Source organism: Phoca vitulina, unplaced genomic scaffold (genome assembly GCF_004348235.1).
Source record: "Phoca vitulina isolate PV1807 unplaced genomic scaffold, GSC_HSeal_1.0 scaffold1, whole genome shotgun sequence".
NCBI classification, from domain to species: domain Eukaryota; kingdom Metazoa; phylum Chordata; class Mammalia; order Carnivora; family Phocidae; genus Phoca; species Phoca vitulina.
Genome location: NW_022589704.1, coordinates 94,849,686 through 94,868,178, shown reverse-complemented (window position 1 = coordinate 94,868,178; position 18,493 = coordinate 94,849,686). Strand labels below are relative to the sequence as shown.

Sequence of the window (18,493 nt, the reverse complement as noted above, 5' to 3'; positions counted from 1 at the left end):
GCCGCCAGTGCTTGGATCTGGGCAGGCTGAGCTCCTCCTTGCAGTGGTGCCTGAGATCCCAGCCAGTGGTTTTGTCGATCTGCAGAGACAAGCTAATGACCCCATCAGGCCAGGGTACTCAGTATGTAGTTCTGCCTGATTTTGGTCCCCAAACAATGAGCTGTGCCAGCCTTTGGGCCTGTTCTGCAAATTTGTAGCCCCAATTACCACTGTAGCTTCCAGCCCCACCTGACCAGGAAACCTAACCAGAGCACCTGGGAAGCTGTGTAGCCCATCCTACAACCCCACTTATAATGGCATTTGAGCAGAGAGGTCAGCCAGAAGCTCTTACCATCTGCAGAGCCCAGCTGGTGACCTCATCTGGCCAGGGAACTTGGTGTACAGTTATATCTGATTTGGGTCCTTGGTCAGTGAGTTATGCCAGCTTTGAAACCTGTTCTGCTGTACCAGCCAGACAAGGAAGTGGGCTCATGGCCCCACCTACTGCTAAGTATAATAGTCCTCCGTCTCATCACCAGGAAGTATAACCAGAGCACCAGGGGGCTGCATGGCCCACTGTAGAGCCATGCTTTGTGGTGGCCCTCAGAGAACCCAGCCAGCAGCCCTGCCCATCAGTAGAGCTGATGGCCTTGTCTGACCAGGGAGCTCAGTGGACAGTTCTTCCTGATTCTGGTCCACAACCAATAAGGTGTAACAACTTTCCCAGCCAGGGAAGCAAATTCACAGGCTTGCTCAACTGCTGTGTATAGCACCCACTCCCACCCAATTAGAAAGCCTGACCAGCATATACAGGCAACTGTGGAGCACATCCTACAGCTGCATTTTGGAAGGGAACCAAGCCAGCAGTCCTGTCAACTGTTCCCAGCCAGTGGCATTCTCCACCTAGGATCTAGAACAGTGCCTAACCCAAATAGAGACCCCGATAGCAAGCCCCACTTTTCCAAGAATGCCACCAGCTGACCTATTCCGAAACCTAAGATAAGCTGACTAGTGAAGAACTGTCTCTGCCAAAGCAAACCTGTGAAGTCTGGAAGATGAGACCACTTACTCAAATGCATAGATACTAATGAAAGAAATTAAGGACCATAAATAATCAGGTAAATATGACACCACAAAAAGAAACTACTAAAGCTTTAATAACTATTCCTGAAGAAATAAAGATCTATAAGCTGTCTGAGAAATAATTCATAATTATCCTTTTAAAGAAGTTTAGCAAACTACAAGAACACACAGGCAACTACACAAAGTTAGGAATACAATACATCAACAAAGAAAAAGAAACCATCCAAAAAAAAAGAAAAACAAACAGAATTCATACTACACTTGATCTTAGCCAAAAGGCCGAGAAGCAATCACAACAAAGAAAATTAATAAAGCTGAACAATACAATAACTGAAAAATTCAACAGAGAGCTTCAACAACAGACTCAACCAAATAGATGAAAAAAATTAGCAAGCTGGAAAATAGATTATTTGAAATTATCCAAAAGAAAGAAAAGAAAAAAAAGAAAGAAAAAGAGTGAAGAAAGCCTATAGCACTTATAGGGCATAGTCAAGAAAAAACAATGTACACATTATGAGAATCCCAGGGGAGAAGATAAAGAGAAAAAGACAGAATATATATTTAAAGCAAAAATGGTTGAAAACTTCCCAAACCTGGGGAGAGAAATGGTTAACCAAATTCATGAAGTCCAAAAATTCCTGAACAGGTTGAACATGAAAGGGCTACACTGAGACACATAATAATTAACTTTTCAAGTCAAAGACAAACAGATAATTTTGAAGATAGGCAGAGAAGAGTAACATGTCACATGCCTGGGAGCTTGCATAAAACCATGGGTGAATTTCTCAATAGAAACTTTGCAAATTAGGAGAAAATGGCATGATACATTAACTATATTGCAAGAAAGAAAGAAAAAAAACCTAAACCCAAAATACTATACTCAGTAAGCCATCCTTCAGAAATGAAGGAGATAAAGACTTTCCTTACCAAACAAAAGCTGAGGAAGTTCATCGCCACTAAACCTGCCTTATAAGAAATGCTAAAAGGTGTTCTTTATGTGGAAATAAAGCTATGCTAATTAACATATAACTATACATATAAAACTCACTGGTAATGATAAATATATAGTCAAAGACAGATTCTAATATCGTAGTGATGGTGTATAGTTCACTTACAACTCTGGTTTTAAGTAAAAGAAAACGCATTGAAAATAACCACAAGAACAGTAATTTGTTATTGAATACACAATATAAAACTATATAAATTGTAACATCAATAACCTAAAATGTGAGGGGCGAAGAGAAAGTGTAAAGCTTCTGTTTGCTATCCAAGTTAAGTTGTTATCAGCTTACAATAGGATATTATAAATATAAAAATAGTTCATATAACCCTCATGGTAACCACAAACGAAAAACCTGTAGCAGTTTCACAAAAGATTATCATAAAGGAGTAAAGTACACTGCTACAAGAAATCAACAAATCACAAAAGATGACAGCAAGATAAGAAGCAAGGAACAAAGTACCTACAAAACCAGAAAACAATAAAATGGTAATAGTAAGTCCCTAGTTATCAATAATTAAACATAAATGGATTAAATTCTTTAATTAAAAGACTTAGAATGGCTGAATGGATTTTTTAAAAAAAATATCCAATGATACGCTGCCTATAAGAGACTTTCTTTGGCTTTAAAGACACACATAGACTGAGAGTAAAGGGATAGAAAAGATATTTCAAATATGGTAATCCAGAAAAAAAAAGCAGGAGTAGCTATATTTATATAAGACAAAGTAGACTTTAAGCTAAAAATGGTCAAAAGAGACAAATAAGGTCATTATATAATTATAAAGGGGTCGATCCATCAAGAATATATGGTAATTGTAAATATTATATACCAACATTGAAACACCCAAATATGTAAAGAATGTATTAACAGAACTGAAAGCAGACAGATAGCAGTACAATAAGAGAGAACTTCTATACTCCATTCTTAACAGTGGATAGATCATACATATAGAGAATCAATAAAGAGATAGCAGATTTGTACAATACTAGAGACCAAATGGACCTAACAAACACACATAGAATATTCCATCCAACAATAGTGGGATACACATTATTCTTAAGCACACAGGGAACATTTCCTAGGATAGGTCATATGTGAGGCAACAACAAGTCTTAGCAAATTTAAGAATATTGAAATCATCCATGGTTTTTTTTTTTTTTTTTTTCTGACCACATTAGTATGAAACTAAAAATCAGTAACAGGAAGAAAACTAGAAACTCAAAAATACATGAAAATTAAACAATACACTCTTGAACAACCAATGGATCAAAGAAGAACTCAAAACATTAAAAATAAAGGTATCTTGAGACAAACACAAATGAAAACCAACATATCAAAACTTATAAGGCACAGCAAAAGCAGTTCCAAGAGGAAATTTTACAGTGATGAACACATACATCAAGGAAAAAGAACAACCTCAAATAAATAATCTAAATTTAAACCCCAAGGAACTAGCAAAAAAGGACAGACTGAGCCCAAAGTTAGCAGAAGGAAGGAAATAATTAAGATTAGAGCAGAAATAAATGAAATAGAGAACAGGAAAACAATACAAAGGATTAACAAAACTAAGATGGCTCTTTGAAAAGATAAACAAAATTGATAAACATTTAGCTGGACTAACCAAGAAAAAAAAGAGATATAAGACCCAAATCAAATAAATTATAAATGAAAGAGGAGACATTACAAATGATAACACAGAAATACTAGGATCATAAGAGATTACTATGAATGATTATATGCCAATTACTATGAACCATTATATGCGAATAAATTGGACAACCTATTAAAAAAACAGGAAAAAATGTTGAGAAATATGAAACCTACTACAACTGAATCATGAAGGGAAAATCTGAAAAGACTAGTAATGAGTAAAAAGATTGAATCAGTAATCCAAAACCTCCCAACAAAGAGAAGCCTAGGACCAGAGGTTTTGCTGGCGAATTTTACTCAACACTTAAAGAAGAATTAATGCCAATTCTTCCCAAACTCTTCCAAAAAAATTGGAGAATTCAGAACACTCCCCAAATCATTTTACAAAGCTAGTATTACCAAGAAAAAAATTTCTACACTGAAAACTACTAAACACTGATGAAAGAAACTGAAGAAAACAAAAATGAATGGAAAGATATCTTGTGTTAGATAGATAAGGACACTACCAGAAAAGAAAACTGTAGGCAGTATTCCTGATGAACGTTGGTGCAAAATTCTCAACAAAATACTTGCAAACTAAATTCAACCGCACATAAAACAGATCATACACCATGACCAGCTGGGATTGATCCCTGAAATGCAAGAATGGCTTAACATACGAGAATCAATAAAAGTGATACATCACATTAATAAAAGATAAAATCATTTGATCATCTCAGTAGGGATGGAAAAAGCACTTGACAAAATTCAATGTCCATTCCTGATAAAAACTCTCAACAAACTCGGTGTAGAAGGAATATACCTCAATATAATAAAGGCGACATATGACAGGCTTATAGCTAACATTGTACTCAGTGACAAATGGTTTTTCCTCTAAGATTAGGAATAAGACAAGGGTGCTCATCCTCACAACTCCTATTCAACAGAGTACTGGAAGTCTAGCCAGAACATTCAGGCAAGGAAAAGAAATAAAAACCACCAGAATCAGAAAGAACAAAGTAAAAGTGTCTCTATTTGCAGATGACATGATTTTACATATAGAAAATCCTAAAAACTCCACCAAAAAGCTATTAGACTTAATCAATGAATTCAGTAAAGTTGCAGGATACAAAATCAACATAAAAAAAAAAAAATCAGCAGCATTTCTATACACTAACAATGAATTACCTGAAAAAGAAATAAAGAAAACAATCCCATTAATAATAGCATGAAACCAATAAAATACTTAGGAATGGATCTAACCAAGGAGGTGAAAAATTTCTACACTGAAAACTACTAAACACTGATGAAAGAAACTGAAGAAAACACAAATGAATGGAAAGATATCTTGTGTTCTTGGGTTGGAGAAGCTAATTTTGTTAAAAATGTCCATAATACCCCAAACCATGTATAGATTCAATAAAATCTCTATCAAGATTTCAATGACATTTTTTATAGAAATAGGAAAAAAATCCTAAAATTAGTTTAGAACTCCAGATAGCTAAAATAATTCTGAGGAAAAAGAACAAAGCTGTAGGCATCACGCTTTCGGGTTTCAAATATGTTACAAAGACATAGTAGTCAATATAAAATGATATTGGCATAAAAACAGACACATAGACTAATGGAACGAAAGTGAGAGACCACCCCCCCAAAAAAAACCCATGCATATATGGTCATCTAATATTAGTCAAAAGAGCCAAGAACACTCAATGGAGAAAATACAGTCTTTAATAAATGGTGCTGAGAAAATTGGATATTCACATGCAAAAGAATGAAAAAAAAAAAAACTATTTTATACCATACATAAAATTAACCTAAAATGGGTTAAGGCTTAAATGTAAGACCTGAAACCATTAAACTCCTAGGAGCAAACACTGGGAAAAACACCTCCTTGAAATGCATCAGGGCAATGATTTGTTGGATATAAAACCTAAAGCACAAGCAACAAAATAAAAAAGAAACCGGTGAGACTACATCAACCTAAAATGATTCTTCAGAACAAAACAAATGATCAACAAAAAAAGACAACTTATGGAATGGGAGAAAGTATTTGCAAACTATGCTTCTGATAAGGGGTTAATACCTAAAATATATAGGAAATTCATACAACTCAATAGCAAAAAAATCAAGTAACCCCATTTAAAAATGGGCAAAGGACCTGAATAGACATTTTTCCAAAGATATTCAAACAGCCAACAGGTACATGGAAACGTGCTTGATATCACTAATCACCAGCGAATTGCAAATCAAAACCATGAGATATCATCCGACACCTGTTAGGATGAGTATTATCAAAAAGACAAGAAATAACAAGTGCTGGTGAGAATTCACTGTTGGAAGGAGTGTAAACTGTGACAGCTTCTATGGAAATAGCATGGAGGTACCTTAAAATGCTAAACATAAAACAACCATATGATTCATCCACTTCTGGGCATATATCCAAAGGAAACAAAATCATTATCTCAAGGAGATATCTGCACACTCATGTTCATTTCAGTATTATTTACAATAGCCCAGAGATGGAAACAAGTGTTCATTAATAGATGAATGAATAAAGAAAACATGATACAAACTCACACATATACACACATACACACACAATCCATTGGCACATGAATGGACGAAGTGTGACATATGAAATATTACTCAGCCACAGAAAAGAAAATCCTGGCATTTGTAACAATGTGAATGGACGTTGAGGCATTATGCTAAGACAGAAAAAGACAAATACCATATGATCTTACTTATATGTGGTATCTAATAAAACAGAACTCATAGAAACAGAGAAGAGATTGGTGGTTGCCACAGGTTGAGAATGGGAGGGTGGGGGAAACTGGTGAAGGTGGTCAAAACTTCCAGGTATAAATAAATCCTGGATATATAATGTACAGCATTGTGACTAGAGTTGACAATACGTATTGTATATTTGAGAGTTGCTAAATAAGTAGATCTTAAATGTTCTCATCACAAGAAAAAAAATTTGCAAGTATGTGAGGTGTTGGCTGTTATTGTGGTGATCGTTTCATAATATTTACATATATAAAATCTTTCTGTTATACACCTTAAACCTATACAATGTTATGTCAATTATATCTTAATAACTCTGGAAGAAAAAATAATAAAGGCAATGAGATTGCTGCATACAAAAAACAAACAAAATTCTGGCCCGCCAAAAAATATATTCCATAAAAAAGGTATGTAATTAAGTGTTGAACCATCAATAATATAAAACGAATACATATTATGAACAGTGATAACATCGGTGGGAGGTAAAACACAACATTCAGCAGAGTTCTTGCCCTCACAGAGATTAATCACAAATTAGGTGAAATGAGACATGAAATCCCTAGTTCCTACGGGTTGCACTGCATGATCTCTACCATCTCTGCCACAAGAGACTAGGATTCCAGAATTCCATCCAGAACCATGACTTGTGTGGGATGGGTCATCAATCCTCTAGGAGCTTCAGCAAGGGGAAAGTTCCAGGAGCACTGCTGTGACCCTGAAGGCCCCTGAAAGATGGCAGCACTGGGTTAAGTCTCAGAGACTGGGATTCACGGCTTGTGGATAGGTGGGGAGAGGTGAGTGTATAGTGTAGTGTCCTGCCAAGTCAGACTCATGAATAGATAGATTTATGCTCTGAACATAAAGATTTAGGGGAGAAAAGAATAAATCAATTTTTAAATCCTCTCATCTCATATGAAATAATACCATAAAACAAAACACTAGCAAGAAAAAAACCCAAAAAACAAAGAGCACTCTAGGAAGTGACAGCAAATGTTTACACCTTGGTTCTAAGCTGTCAGATTCCCAAATGTTTGTGTGAATAATCTACACTATAACATTCTTTTCTTTCTATCTTGGCCTAAGGATATGGGTACTAGGACCCTTTGAAATATCAGATGAGAAGGAAAAGAAAAAAAAAAGTGTGTTAGGAAAGAAAAATGAGAATAATGTTTTATCAGAATAATGATAACACAGGTGTCCAAAACAAGACAAAAGCAGAACCCACAGGAGAGGGAAAAATCATGGATGCCACATATCAAGAGGCTTTCAGAAATGTGTAAATATGGTAGTCTCCTTGTTGCGATTTCACTGCAGAAGCCCTCTGATCTGACTTGATCACAAGTGGCCCAGTTAATCAAAATGTCAGAATACAGGATCAGAAAAATGTTCCTCACGCCCATTTGTGTTCCATGCAGAGGGAGCAGAGAAGGGAGGTGGAAGGGAGGGACCTGAGCTGGATCACGGGTTTAGATTACCAGCTGGGGGACTCTGTGCCTGAGAGTCCCCATTTGTAAAAATGGGTGCAAGGATACTTGCCTGCCTCATAGGACTGTAATGGAGATGAAATTGGTAAGTGCTGTAAAGGCTGTAGAAATGTATCTGACACGTGGTAAACACTATGCATTTGTTAAGTAACATTGTTGGTAGGGCCAAAGCTACTTCTTTGCCTAGGGATCCTATTATTAGAGTCTGTTTTGTTTGGCTTTTTTTGGGTGGGGGGCGGAGAGGGGCATCAAACACATGCTTTATGCATTGTTTATGCATACGTCTTTGTTTTGAGTTTTCTTAACGGTGTAACAAGAACTTAAAATCACTTGGGAAGCAATTTGCACGCAGAATGCCTCTATGTTTAATACAATTCTCCAGCTCCCACAATTTTTTTTTAGTTAGGCATCTATATTTCATTTGATCATAAACATTTATTTAGTGATTCGCCTTTATAGATGGTTTTGAAGCACTCAACTTTGTTTTATATAAACAATTCTTTCGGTATCACATTTCATCGGTTTATATAGTAGTTAAAAATGATATAATCACCATAAATACTACTTGCAGAAACATACTGAGTTACAAAGATGGCTCATTTATGGTGAGCATTCAACTCAACTGGTAAGAGAAGAAAGTATACTTAGTGGAGAACTCTATTAGTTGCCAATGTTTGATGAGTTGAGTGTTTTTTAACATGATTTGTAAGAAGAAATGGTGAGTGTTGGTTAATCTGGCCAGTGGATTCAAATAAGGTTAATTAGAGATTCAGGTTCCATTAAGAACATTACTTTGGGGATTTTACTTGCTATACTGACTTCTCAATTCTTTGGAATTTAGCTCAAATTATTCATTTTAATACAGAGGGCCTTGATACTCTGATTGTTACCACCCCTAGTCCCAGAGATACCATTCTAGAAACTGGAATCACCACAGACGATTACTGCCCTTCTTAAGAATTTCATTTTCAGGTTAGAGTTTTTTTTGTTTTTTTTTTCTCAGCATGGATCTGGTTCCCTTTGTAAATTTCCCAGAAATTTTATCATTTATTCATTATTCCATTCAACAAATAATTATAGAGCTTCCGCAGGTACAAAGCAAGCAGAGATTGCTTTTACTTTAGCCAGTGCTCCACAGTATGTATTTGTGCCACCAGAAAATAAAAAAATCACGAGTCACATAATTAACAGACCCCCTGAAAAGCCAGCAACTCCATGTCTCTGTGATTGTGAGCTGTAGATGGTAGAGGGCAGGCAGCCCACTTTCTACCATTTTTCTTTACAGAACTATTAACAGCCCATCTTTCAGAAATGTTATTTAAATTAGAATGGCTCCTGGAAGGGAAGACTATTTGGGGAGGAATATAAAGTGTGTTGGCTGAAAATACCCAGTGAATAAACACTGAGTTCTATTGATAGCATACACACCATTCCCTGCCATTTGGATATGGATTTCAGAAATTTGTGACAGCCAATGAAGAAGTTTAAATATCTATGGCACATGTATTTATTATGGAAATAAGCCATCATGATTCATAAACAAAGACTATGGATCCTTAAACATTGTTCCAGAAAAGCCTGAAGTTAAACCAAGCAAGATGGAAAAATTCATGAACATGCAACAGCTGTTAAAAGTAATTATAATATTGGATCTTGATATGAGAGAGCAAAAGAAATACAACTTTTTACAGATGCAAGAATTCTCTCTGACAAACATTTGTTGTGGTTGGGATCAGGAAAGAGAATAGAGATAGACAAATTTTTTTCTGTATAATTTTTGAGTCATAAATTATGAATTATGCTTGAGCAGATAAGGCAGAGAGGAAATTAATTTAGGAGATGAGATCTGCTGTACAATTCAGAGACTGGTTTTATTTTAATTTGGGGGGAAAATTATACTTTTGATGTTCGGCTTTATCAAACATCTTTCTTTCAATGAAATGAATGACAATTTCTCATTATTTCCCTGAGGAGTCAAGGAAAGATGTTCATGCCAAAGTTCAGAGGGTAAATTAGCAACACTGTCCCAGCCATCTGGAAAAGTGTTGTCCTGGAGAATCTCCTATGGTGATGGAAATGTTCTATATATGCACCATCCGATATGGTAGGCGCTGTCCATATGAGGCTTTTCAACACTTCAAATGTGGCTAGTTTGGCATAGGAACTTAATTTTCATTTAGCTTTCAATTTCAATGGCACCACGTAGTTAGTGGTTACGGCACTGGGCAGTAGAGTCTAGAGGATACCTCTGGTCTCTTCCCTTTCTCTCAGCCAATTAGGCCAGGCAGCTGGGGTTTATTTTTCGTACATTGTCCCTGAGAAATCTTACCCTTTGCTAACTTAGCCAGAAGGGCTCTAAGCAAGGCTCATGGGAGCTTGTTTGAGCAAATATACACATTAATAGGATTAAAAAAACCCCCAGGAAACAGCAAAGATCAGCCTCCCAGCCCCCTTTGCCAATTCATGTGTCTCCCTGAAGTCAGGTATGTTCTCTGGTGCTTTGTCAGGGACCTCATTCAAAATGATTCAAATGGTTTGACTTTCCACAACTTTGCATGTTATGAAGGAAAGTAAAGAAGGAGTTCAGTGAGAGCATTTAGACAAGGAGAACCTGAAAAACACTGAGGCAGAATACAGGAAGAATTGTGTGTGAGGAGGAACTCTGCATGGAGACAGATATGAAAGAAAAACAAACCCCAGCAGAATTTTTGATTACAGAGAGAATGAAATAAAGAAATGTACTTTGGCATCACATAAAACTCTCCCTTATCGCAGAATGCAAGATTACTAATACAAGTCCCCGAAGTAATCAATTATTTCCCGACTCCATTCCACAGTTTCACTTAGTTTACTAGAAGACACCTTCTAATGGTCCCTTTTACCTGTTTATTATTTGTTTATGTATTTCTTTATCTAAACATAGGTCTAAAAGTCAGAAATTTAAGAGACGCTCAATTTTAATGACATCCCTTGAGAAGGGAAAGAATCAGGTTCTGATGCATGATGCCTTGCCTATGGAGATACTGAAAACTTTTGAACTAAAGTAACTTTTTGTCAATAGCATTTCAGTGGCAAGGATTGTTTTCCACATAAGTACATACCTGGAGGAGCAGATCAGAAGTTGGTCTGATTCGCTGTTGGAACAGGATGCTTAACGTTCGATTCTGTTGTTCCAAATCAAACACTCTTGTTTTCAACTTTACACATTCCTCCCTTAGATCCTACAACAAACACAGTGAAAGAAAAAAAAATCTGTAACTGAAAGACACTTTTGCATATTATAACCATATTTTATCTGATATTTCAGACACATTAGTATAAAAATAGTATTTTTATTCTTCAAAGCCCCCAGGGAATAAATCACACACAATGTTTTCTTCCATAGCCCATTGTCTGATAGAATTATTATGTGCAGAGAAGACCAATTTAAAAAAAAAAAAGTACCTTGAAATCAGAAGTGCATTAATCTAGCATGCTATTTTTGAAGATGGTAAATGTCAGCGATATAAAGTCAATTTGAGTTTCCACCTATATATTTTGCCTTTTCACTGTCTTCATAAAAGCAGTCATAAAGCACAAACCACAAGGACAATAATGTTTTTGCAGTGAATAGAGATTTGATGAACTAAAGAAACTATCACTTTTGATAGAGCCTTTCGCTGTCATTTGTGGAAACAAGTTGAAATTTTCAACGTTGGGGCTAATAGAGCCAGTGAGGCATTTAGACAGAGAGAAGCAACTCTGAAATGAAAGCTTTAAAAGGCCACTTGAAACCTGCTCATGCTCTGAACTGGTGGATTTCCATGCATTTGGGGTGGTTCATCTTGGTGCTGGGGAAGAAGTTGACTAGCCATACCTGGGCATCCTTCTGGAGCAGTTCTTTTGAAGAGTTCAAAGACCACAGAGATATTTTCCCCAACTTTCATGAGGGAGGCTGTAACACAGGAGCCTTAGGATTCTCCAGAATCCACCAAGGATCTGCCTTCCAAACTAACTTGTGATAAAGATACTTGTAGTACTTGTCCACAAGTACTCTCTTGGATGGGGTTCAAAAAAGACCAGGTAGAATGATGCCCCAGCTCAAAGTTCTTCAAAAGCTGATCCTTTTCTACATGTCAAACTTGATTTTTCCCTACTTCCAAATTTTTTAAAAAGGTTTCTGCTTTTGCCATTTAAAGAATAACGGTCTGCTTGTTGTTCTCAAAACCTCTATGCGTTCCTGCCATCCTCTTCCCTCCCCCGCCATCATGGTCCCTTCTCAACCCCCTCTTCCGTCTAGTCCAACTTTGGCATTTTGACTGATGTCCATTTTAAAATCTATCTGTCTCTTCTCTGACACTTTTATCTGGCATCCTGCAAAGACCATTCCTTTTCCTGAACTCCAATAAGCCCTCAATGCCTCTTATAGGACATTTAGCGTACACCACTCTGTACTGATTTTATCTTTCATGCTCTAGACTTATCTTGTCAATTAGATGGCACGTTCTTCAAAGGCAAGCATAAGAAGATACCCTAACAATCAACAGCACAAGCAGATTGTTCTTACACTCTTTTATTCCATCACCTGGCAAAACACATATAGTAGGAACTTAATAAACTGTGTGATTATTTTGTTAAACGGGATGGTGATGATGATGACAAGTTCTATTCCCCAGTGGTAGTGTGATTGAGGCTCTAAGTTTCTCAGCATTTCTAGTTTGTGGATCTATATATTTTGATGTGGGGCAGCTTCAGGGCTTACTTAAGACTCTGCATCAAGACAGAGCATGAGACTACAGCTCTGATCCCCAGGCCCTAAACAGAGGTGAGTGGGCCTGTCCATAACCTTGTGTGAAGCTAGACAGATTCAACTTCTGAGGCTTTACCAGAGCCTCATTATATCCAGATTATATATCATTGATTCTACTTACACAGGGCAAGGAAATAGGCCATGGTGAGGCTCACCACACAGCTTATACGCTCCTCACCTTTTTAATTAAATGGGTAGAGTTTATGCATAGGATGTTTCCAACTGATTGCTACCTACAAATGCAGAGCATAGAAGAGAAATGTCATGTTCAGAATGAGGCACTTGAGTCCAAGATCTAGGAGGGCAGCAGCTGCCAAAGTCAGGGGCAGAAGTGTGCGTGTGAGTGTGAGCACATATGCCATTTGGCAGAGGCCACTTTGGGGGCCTAGGCACTGCTCACATTAAAAGGCCAAACTTATTTCCTTTATTTAGAATTCAACTTCTGTCTGTGTCTCACTTACTCTACTTTTTGTTCCTAGCATGCATATAATTCTCCCTGCCCCCAAACACTAATTGTTTTCAGTATTGCTAATTAAGTAATTAATAAAACTTGACTGTGAGGTAAATAAATATTCATAGTACCTATTGGGTGGGAAAACATAATCATTCTCATTTGCAGATGAAGAAATGGGAGAAGTATGTAAGTGTGGGGTTGCAAGGAGAAAGGAGACCTGGAAGGAACAGCACTGATGATTTTTGCAGCAAAACTGAGATAACTTGAAAGAGTTCTTCAGATGGGTAAAAAAAAAAAAAAAAAAAAAGAATAAAGAATAAAAGAAAAAAAAATCAATATACTCTATAGAGATTTTTTGTACAGCTGCCCAAATTTCAACAGCTATGACTGTTACTTAAGATGGTGAAAGTTCATTTAGCAGGAACACAATTGATTGACCTTGAGAAATGTTCATCACTCTTGGCTCATCTAGATCAGCACATGGCAGAGGAGGAAATGGAAGGCTTTAGGGATGTGACTCTGGTCTTACAATTACTGACCAACAGAATTGAGCTGCTCTGAGAATCTGTAGACATAAAAGAATCATTGCCTGTGTTGTTCTAATATTCTTGCTCTCTTTACTCAAGCTGTGGATGGTAAGGGATGCCAGACAGTGATCAGCCCAAGAAACTGTATTCAAAACCAAGCATGCGTGCCCATATGCACACACGTAAGCACAGCCAGACTGGGCGGATGGAGAGAGAGAGAGAAAAACAGCAGTTTCTCTGACCACTATAGTAAGACCTCGGCAGAGGGTGAGAGTCAGCTGTCTGCGTCCTCGGTGCTTACAACAAGAACCCGCTGACATAAAGTAGCATATGACACATGGAGGCTGTCTACAAGCACTGTTATTGTGACCCTGACAGTGAGAGAGGTGAGACCTAAACTATCCTTCCCAAGTAACGTGTTAAGAAACCAATGAGCTCTCTTCTTAGATGCCATCATTGGCTCACTGAGGAGACTGGGTCATCTGTTCTCTCTCACATCCTTCTTTTTCTTTTTTTTCCTAGTATATCTCAGACCCCAAGAGGAAGACGCCCCTCCTGAAAATACAGGGTTGTGTCTTCTGCAATAAAAAAGAGACCTGATTTTATCAGGGGGGAAATAAAGCCAACAGTTTGACTACATTTAATCCTATGTAAGAAAGTACAGTGGCTTCAAGAAAATAGCAGACCTGTTTTCCTTGCAATCTGCCCATCACTATCAACTGGAAACAGAATATGGGCTTAAAGCTGAAGGTAAGGGCAAAATATACTGAGCAATGTGATACACTGGTCTAAAAGACCTTGTGCGTCTTCATGATCTCAAACCATAGCTTCCCTGAGTATCCATGCCTCATAATCCTGGCAAGTTTCATCTGCTCTGGGGCTAAAGAAGATTCTGGACCTACTGCTGTCAGTACCTATGAGTACAGTTGCTTCAATGCATTTAGAATTAAACCTTTCCCTGCTGACGTCAGTCTAATAAACTGTTGATTGCTTAGAAGCTGGACATATAGTGACATCACTGAAGTATTGATGAAAATTATTTAAATCTGACTTTATCATGTAAAAATGATATAAGAGTGATAAAACTATTTTAGATGCAAGGCATATCATGGGAATACACCAGATTGGGAGTTAGGGGGTCTGGACTCTCGTCCTCCTTACCCACATGACCTTGAGGATGTAACTTATCCTGGTGTTGCCTCAGTTCCTTGATCTGTAAACTGAGCTACTATACAAAACAGGACTTCAAGAGAATGCATGTCTCAGCTGCTTCATGAGATGGCTTTTCCAATGCCACCTCATTCCTTCCCCGAAGCTTAATGGCCACCATACCCACCAGTTTCTCCTTGTAACATTCCTTCTCAGTGGCTGTCACTGATACAGCCCTTTCTTTGCCAAGGACACTAAGACTTATGTAAAAAGAAAAGCCATCTCTCAGACTCACCAAAGGCCTCAACGTGAAGTATCTAAAAGGCAAGGCAGGTAACAAATGTGCACCTGAATCAGGCCAGCCCTAATGAACGGCAAGTGGTTAGTCCTGTGGCGAACTGAATACTGCAAGCCTTCATCCCAAACACCTTTGGATTAAAACATTTTTTTTTTTTTTTAAGATTTTATTTATTTGACAGAGAGAGACACAGCGAGAGAAGGAACACAAGCAGGGGGAGTGGGAGAGGGAGAAGCAGGCTTCCTGTGGAACAGGGAGCCCGATGAGGGGCTCAATCCCAGGACCCTGGGATCATGACCTGAGCCGAAGGCAGACGCTTAACGACTGAGCCACCCAGGCGCCCCTAAAACATTTTTAATCTGGGTGGTGGCTAAACAAGTTTATGTAATCATTGTAAATTAAATCCATTATCGAAGTTGGTTGACAATCTCAGGATTAAATGCTCGCTAAGGTCCTTGGCAATTGTGAAATTCTGGGGTCCAAAATCAGACGGATTCTGAGAAAGCTTGACTCCAGATTTAGAGTCAGTTTTGACTCCACACATGTCAGATCCTGAATATTTTTCTTGCTAGCCAGGACTGGTAATGTTTCCAGAAGTTTTAAGAAATCCATTGGCTCCCTTGCCCTTTTGTTCTATTTCCTGCGGTCATATCTAATGATTGGATTTCAATCCATCTGTTGATTTCCACAGCCTCATCTCTGCCTGCTGAACTACAGTGGGGGAAAAACAGTAAATGATCGAAGGGGATTGTGGAGGCTGAACGTTGCAAAGGGAAGATTTGGAGTGCGGCAACCCTAGGTTGAACATAGAGGCTTTTGCCACTTCTTGCCATCAGCACTATGGGAACACTGTTTTCTTAGTCCTATCTTACAGAGTTGCAGTGAGAACAAAATGACTTAGTGCATTTAAAGTGCTGGACATGGAGTCTGACTCCTTGTAACATACACAGCAAATATAAACAGACCCTTTTCCGGGAACTGGACCCTACACACACCATTGCCACTGAGTGGACACGGGTGGCCCGAATGCCCCTCCACAAGGGAAATATGTAGATGTTTGGAGTTCTTTCAGATACAAGCTACAAAACTGTGCTGCTCCTATCTGGTCGCTGCATTGCTGGATTCTACCATACGGAGCCTTATTCCATGTTGGTAAAGAAAAAACACCATATAAATATTGGGTTATCCTAAAGAACATTCAGAAAAAGCTGAAGTTGATACGCTGAAAAATGACTAAAGAATAAAAGGTTTTCTTCCAAGTTTGATGATAGTGGCAAAAAAAAACACCCAAAAGCAAAAACAAAAATAAAACACCAAAAAAACCACAGTAAAGAACCTAGGACAGTTACATTTTCAGTGAGTGTAATTGACTTAATGAAGATAAAATATATTTCAGACAAAAATATGAGTTTGGCCTGAATTATTGATTTCATTTGCACTTGTAGCCTCGCACCTATGATTTGGAGTCATAAATGGAAGTGAGCTGGGTTTAATATTGTCACTTTAGCTTTACTGATCTAAAGGAGGGACAATCTGCTGTCTTAAGGGAATCCACAGGTTTCTGAGATAAATTGAATTACTTGACTAGGACAGTATATGTACATTTAACAGAAAGTGATAAGTTCATGGAAATAAATTTTTTTTTTTATCAGTATTGGGAAAAAGAAGTACACTCTGTTATTTCAAGATGCTTATCTGGGCTAGTTCATGATATGCCAGAAAAATGCTTTTTTTGTTGCTCATGGCAGATTTGCTTTGTGTCATAACAAATGATATATTCTAAAACTGCATGGTTATGACTGTAATTTCACCGCAAAAAAATTTTTTTTGTGACTTGGATAAATCACTCAAAATTTCTGCTTTCACTCTGTGCCAGCTACATCCCTCTTTAGAATTCGTTTTCTCATCTGCATTTGGAGTACATTTATTTCCTGTATTGTGCTCTTAATTAACAAGAAATTTGACTCTTCCTGTAGCGATTTTATGGTCCCTATAAAAACTGGGAGGTACACGTTTCTGTTGAACATGATTCATTTGGAATCTTTGAAAATCCTGGCATCTCTTCCTGCCCCACAGTGTCCCTGAGGTATGCTATCTCACACAGTAGCATGTCTTTCTGTGTCTTACTGCTTAACTGTACCAAGGTAGATTTATCTGTTTACTAGTTATTACTTGGATTTGTGTAGCTATTTTTTGCGGCTGACCTGAAGGGTCCCATTTTCCTTTATATTGTACCAGATAGCCTCCTTGTCTCTTTCCTGAGGCACCATTAAAAAAAGACAGGCACGAGAAGTTCTTGACAGTTACACACAGGGCTGCAACAGTGCTTCCTCCATTCCTTAAGTTTATAATTAAATGAGAATAGAGTTTACAACAGGAGGAAAGCAAATGAAAAATTAAAGCCTTTGAAAAACAAAACAAAACATTTCAAATATGCTGTGAAAGAAATTGTGAGATGCCCTTCAACATCTGTTTCACCCCTTCTCCTACAATACTATGAAAATCCATTTTCAGCTAGGCATCTACCCAGAATAAAGACTTCACTGTCAGCTTCCTTAGGTGTGGCTGTGTGACTTAAGGTCTGTTCAAGGAGATGTAAATGAGGAGGTAAGAAAGCTTTTGGAAGTCTCTCTTTAAGGGCAACTAGTGTGTGCCCTTTTCCTTCTTCATTTTCTTCAGTTTTTCCTCCTTCCTGATGGCTGGAATGTGGATGTGATGACTGGAGCAAGAGCAGCCATTTTGGATCATGAGGTGACCTTGGGAATGGAGGCTGCATCCCATAGAATAACAAGATAGAAACCAGAGACACCCAGGACCCCATGGACTTTGTGGAGCACAGTCACCACAGCAACCCTATACTGCCTACCTGTAGATTTAGATATGAGAAAGAAATAGTATTTTAGCTTATTTAAGTCACTACTATTTTGGATCTCTGCTACTCACAATGGAACCTAATTCAACCTAATAGGTATAGTCAAATCTCTCTATTTATGTGATATCAGTGTAAAACCTGAACCAGTTAAAATCATTTGAAACAGAAAGCATGATTTAACAAAAGTAGTTGAGGAGAAAATCTAGCAAAAATAATATCACAATGCCTCTACAGTATAAATTAAAAATAATATTTATTTAAGGATCTCCAATGAGAAGTGGTCAACCCCTAATAAAATTATTCTTAATTAAAAAATCAAAATGTCATACATTATTTTGCTATCATTAGCTATGTACTCCAGAATATGCCACATGATCTAAGATTTTCTTTTATAATAAAAGTCTCCATCTCCCAGAGAGGTAATTCAGAACAAAC

At 37.6% G+C, this 18,493-nt stretch overlaps 1 protein-coding gene and 1 pseudogene across 14 annotated transcripts in view; both read right to left on the bottom strand.

Annotated features, from left to right (window-relative positions):
• Nucleotides 1-18,493, bottom strand: part of NCKAP5 (NCK associated protein 5) — a 974,611-nt gene that overhangs the window by 165,659 nt on the left and 790,459 nt on the right. For all 14 annotated transcript variants that reach the window (XM_032411698.1, XM_032411742.1, XM_032411716.1 and 11 more), the window contains one exon: nucleotides 11,071-11,190. In XM_032411698.1, the coding sequence (XP_032267589.1) occupies nucleotides 11,071-11,190 (120 nt within the window). The remainder of the gene's footprint in view (nucleotides 1-11,070; nucleotides 11,191-18,493) is intronic.
• LOC116638349 lies at nucleotides 1,279-1,353 on the bottom strand (annotated as a pseudogene).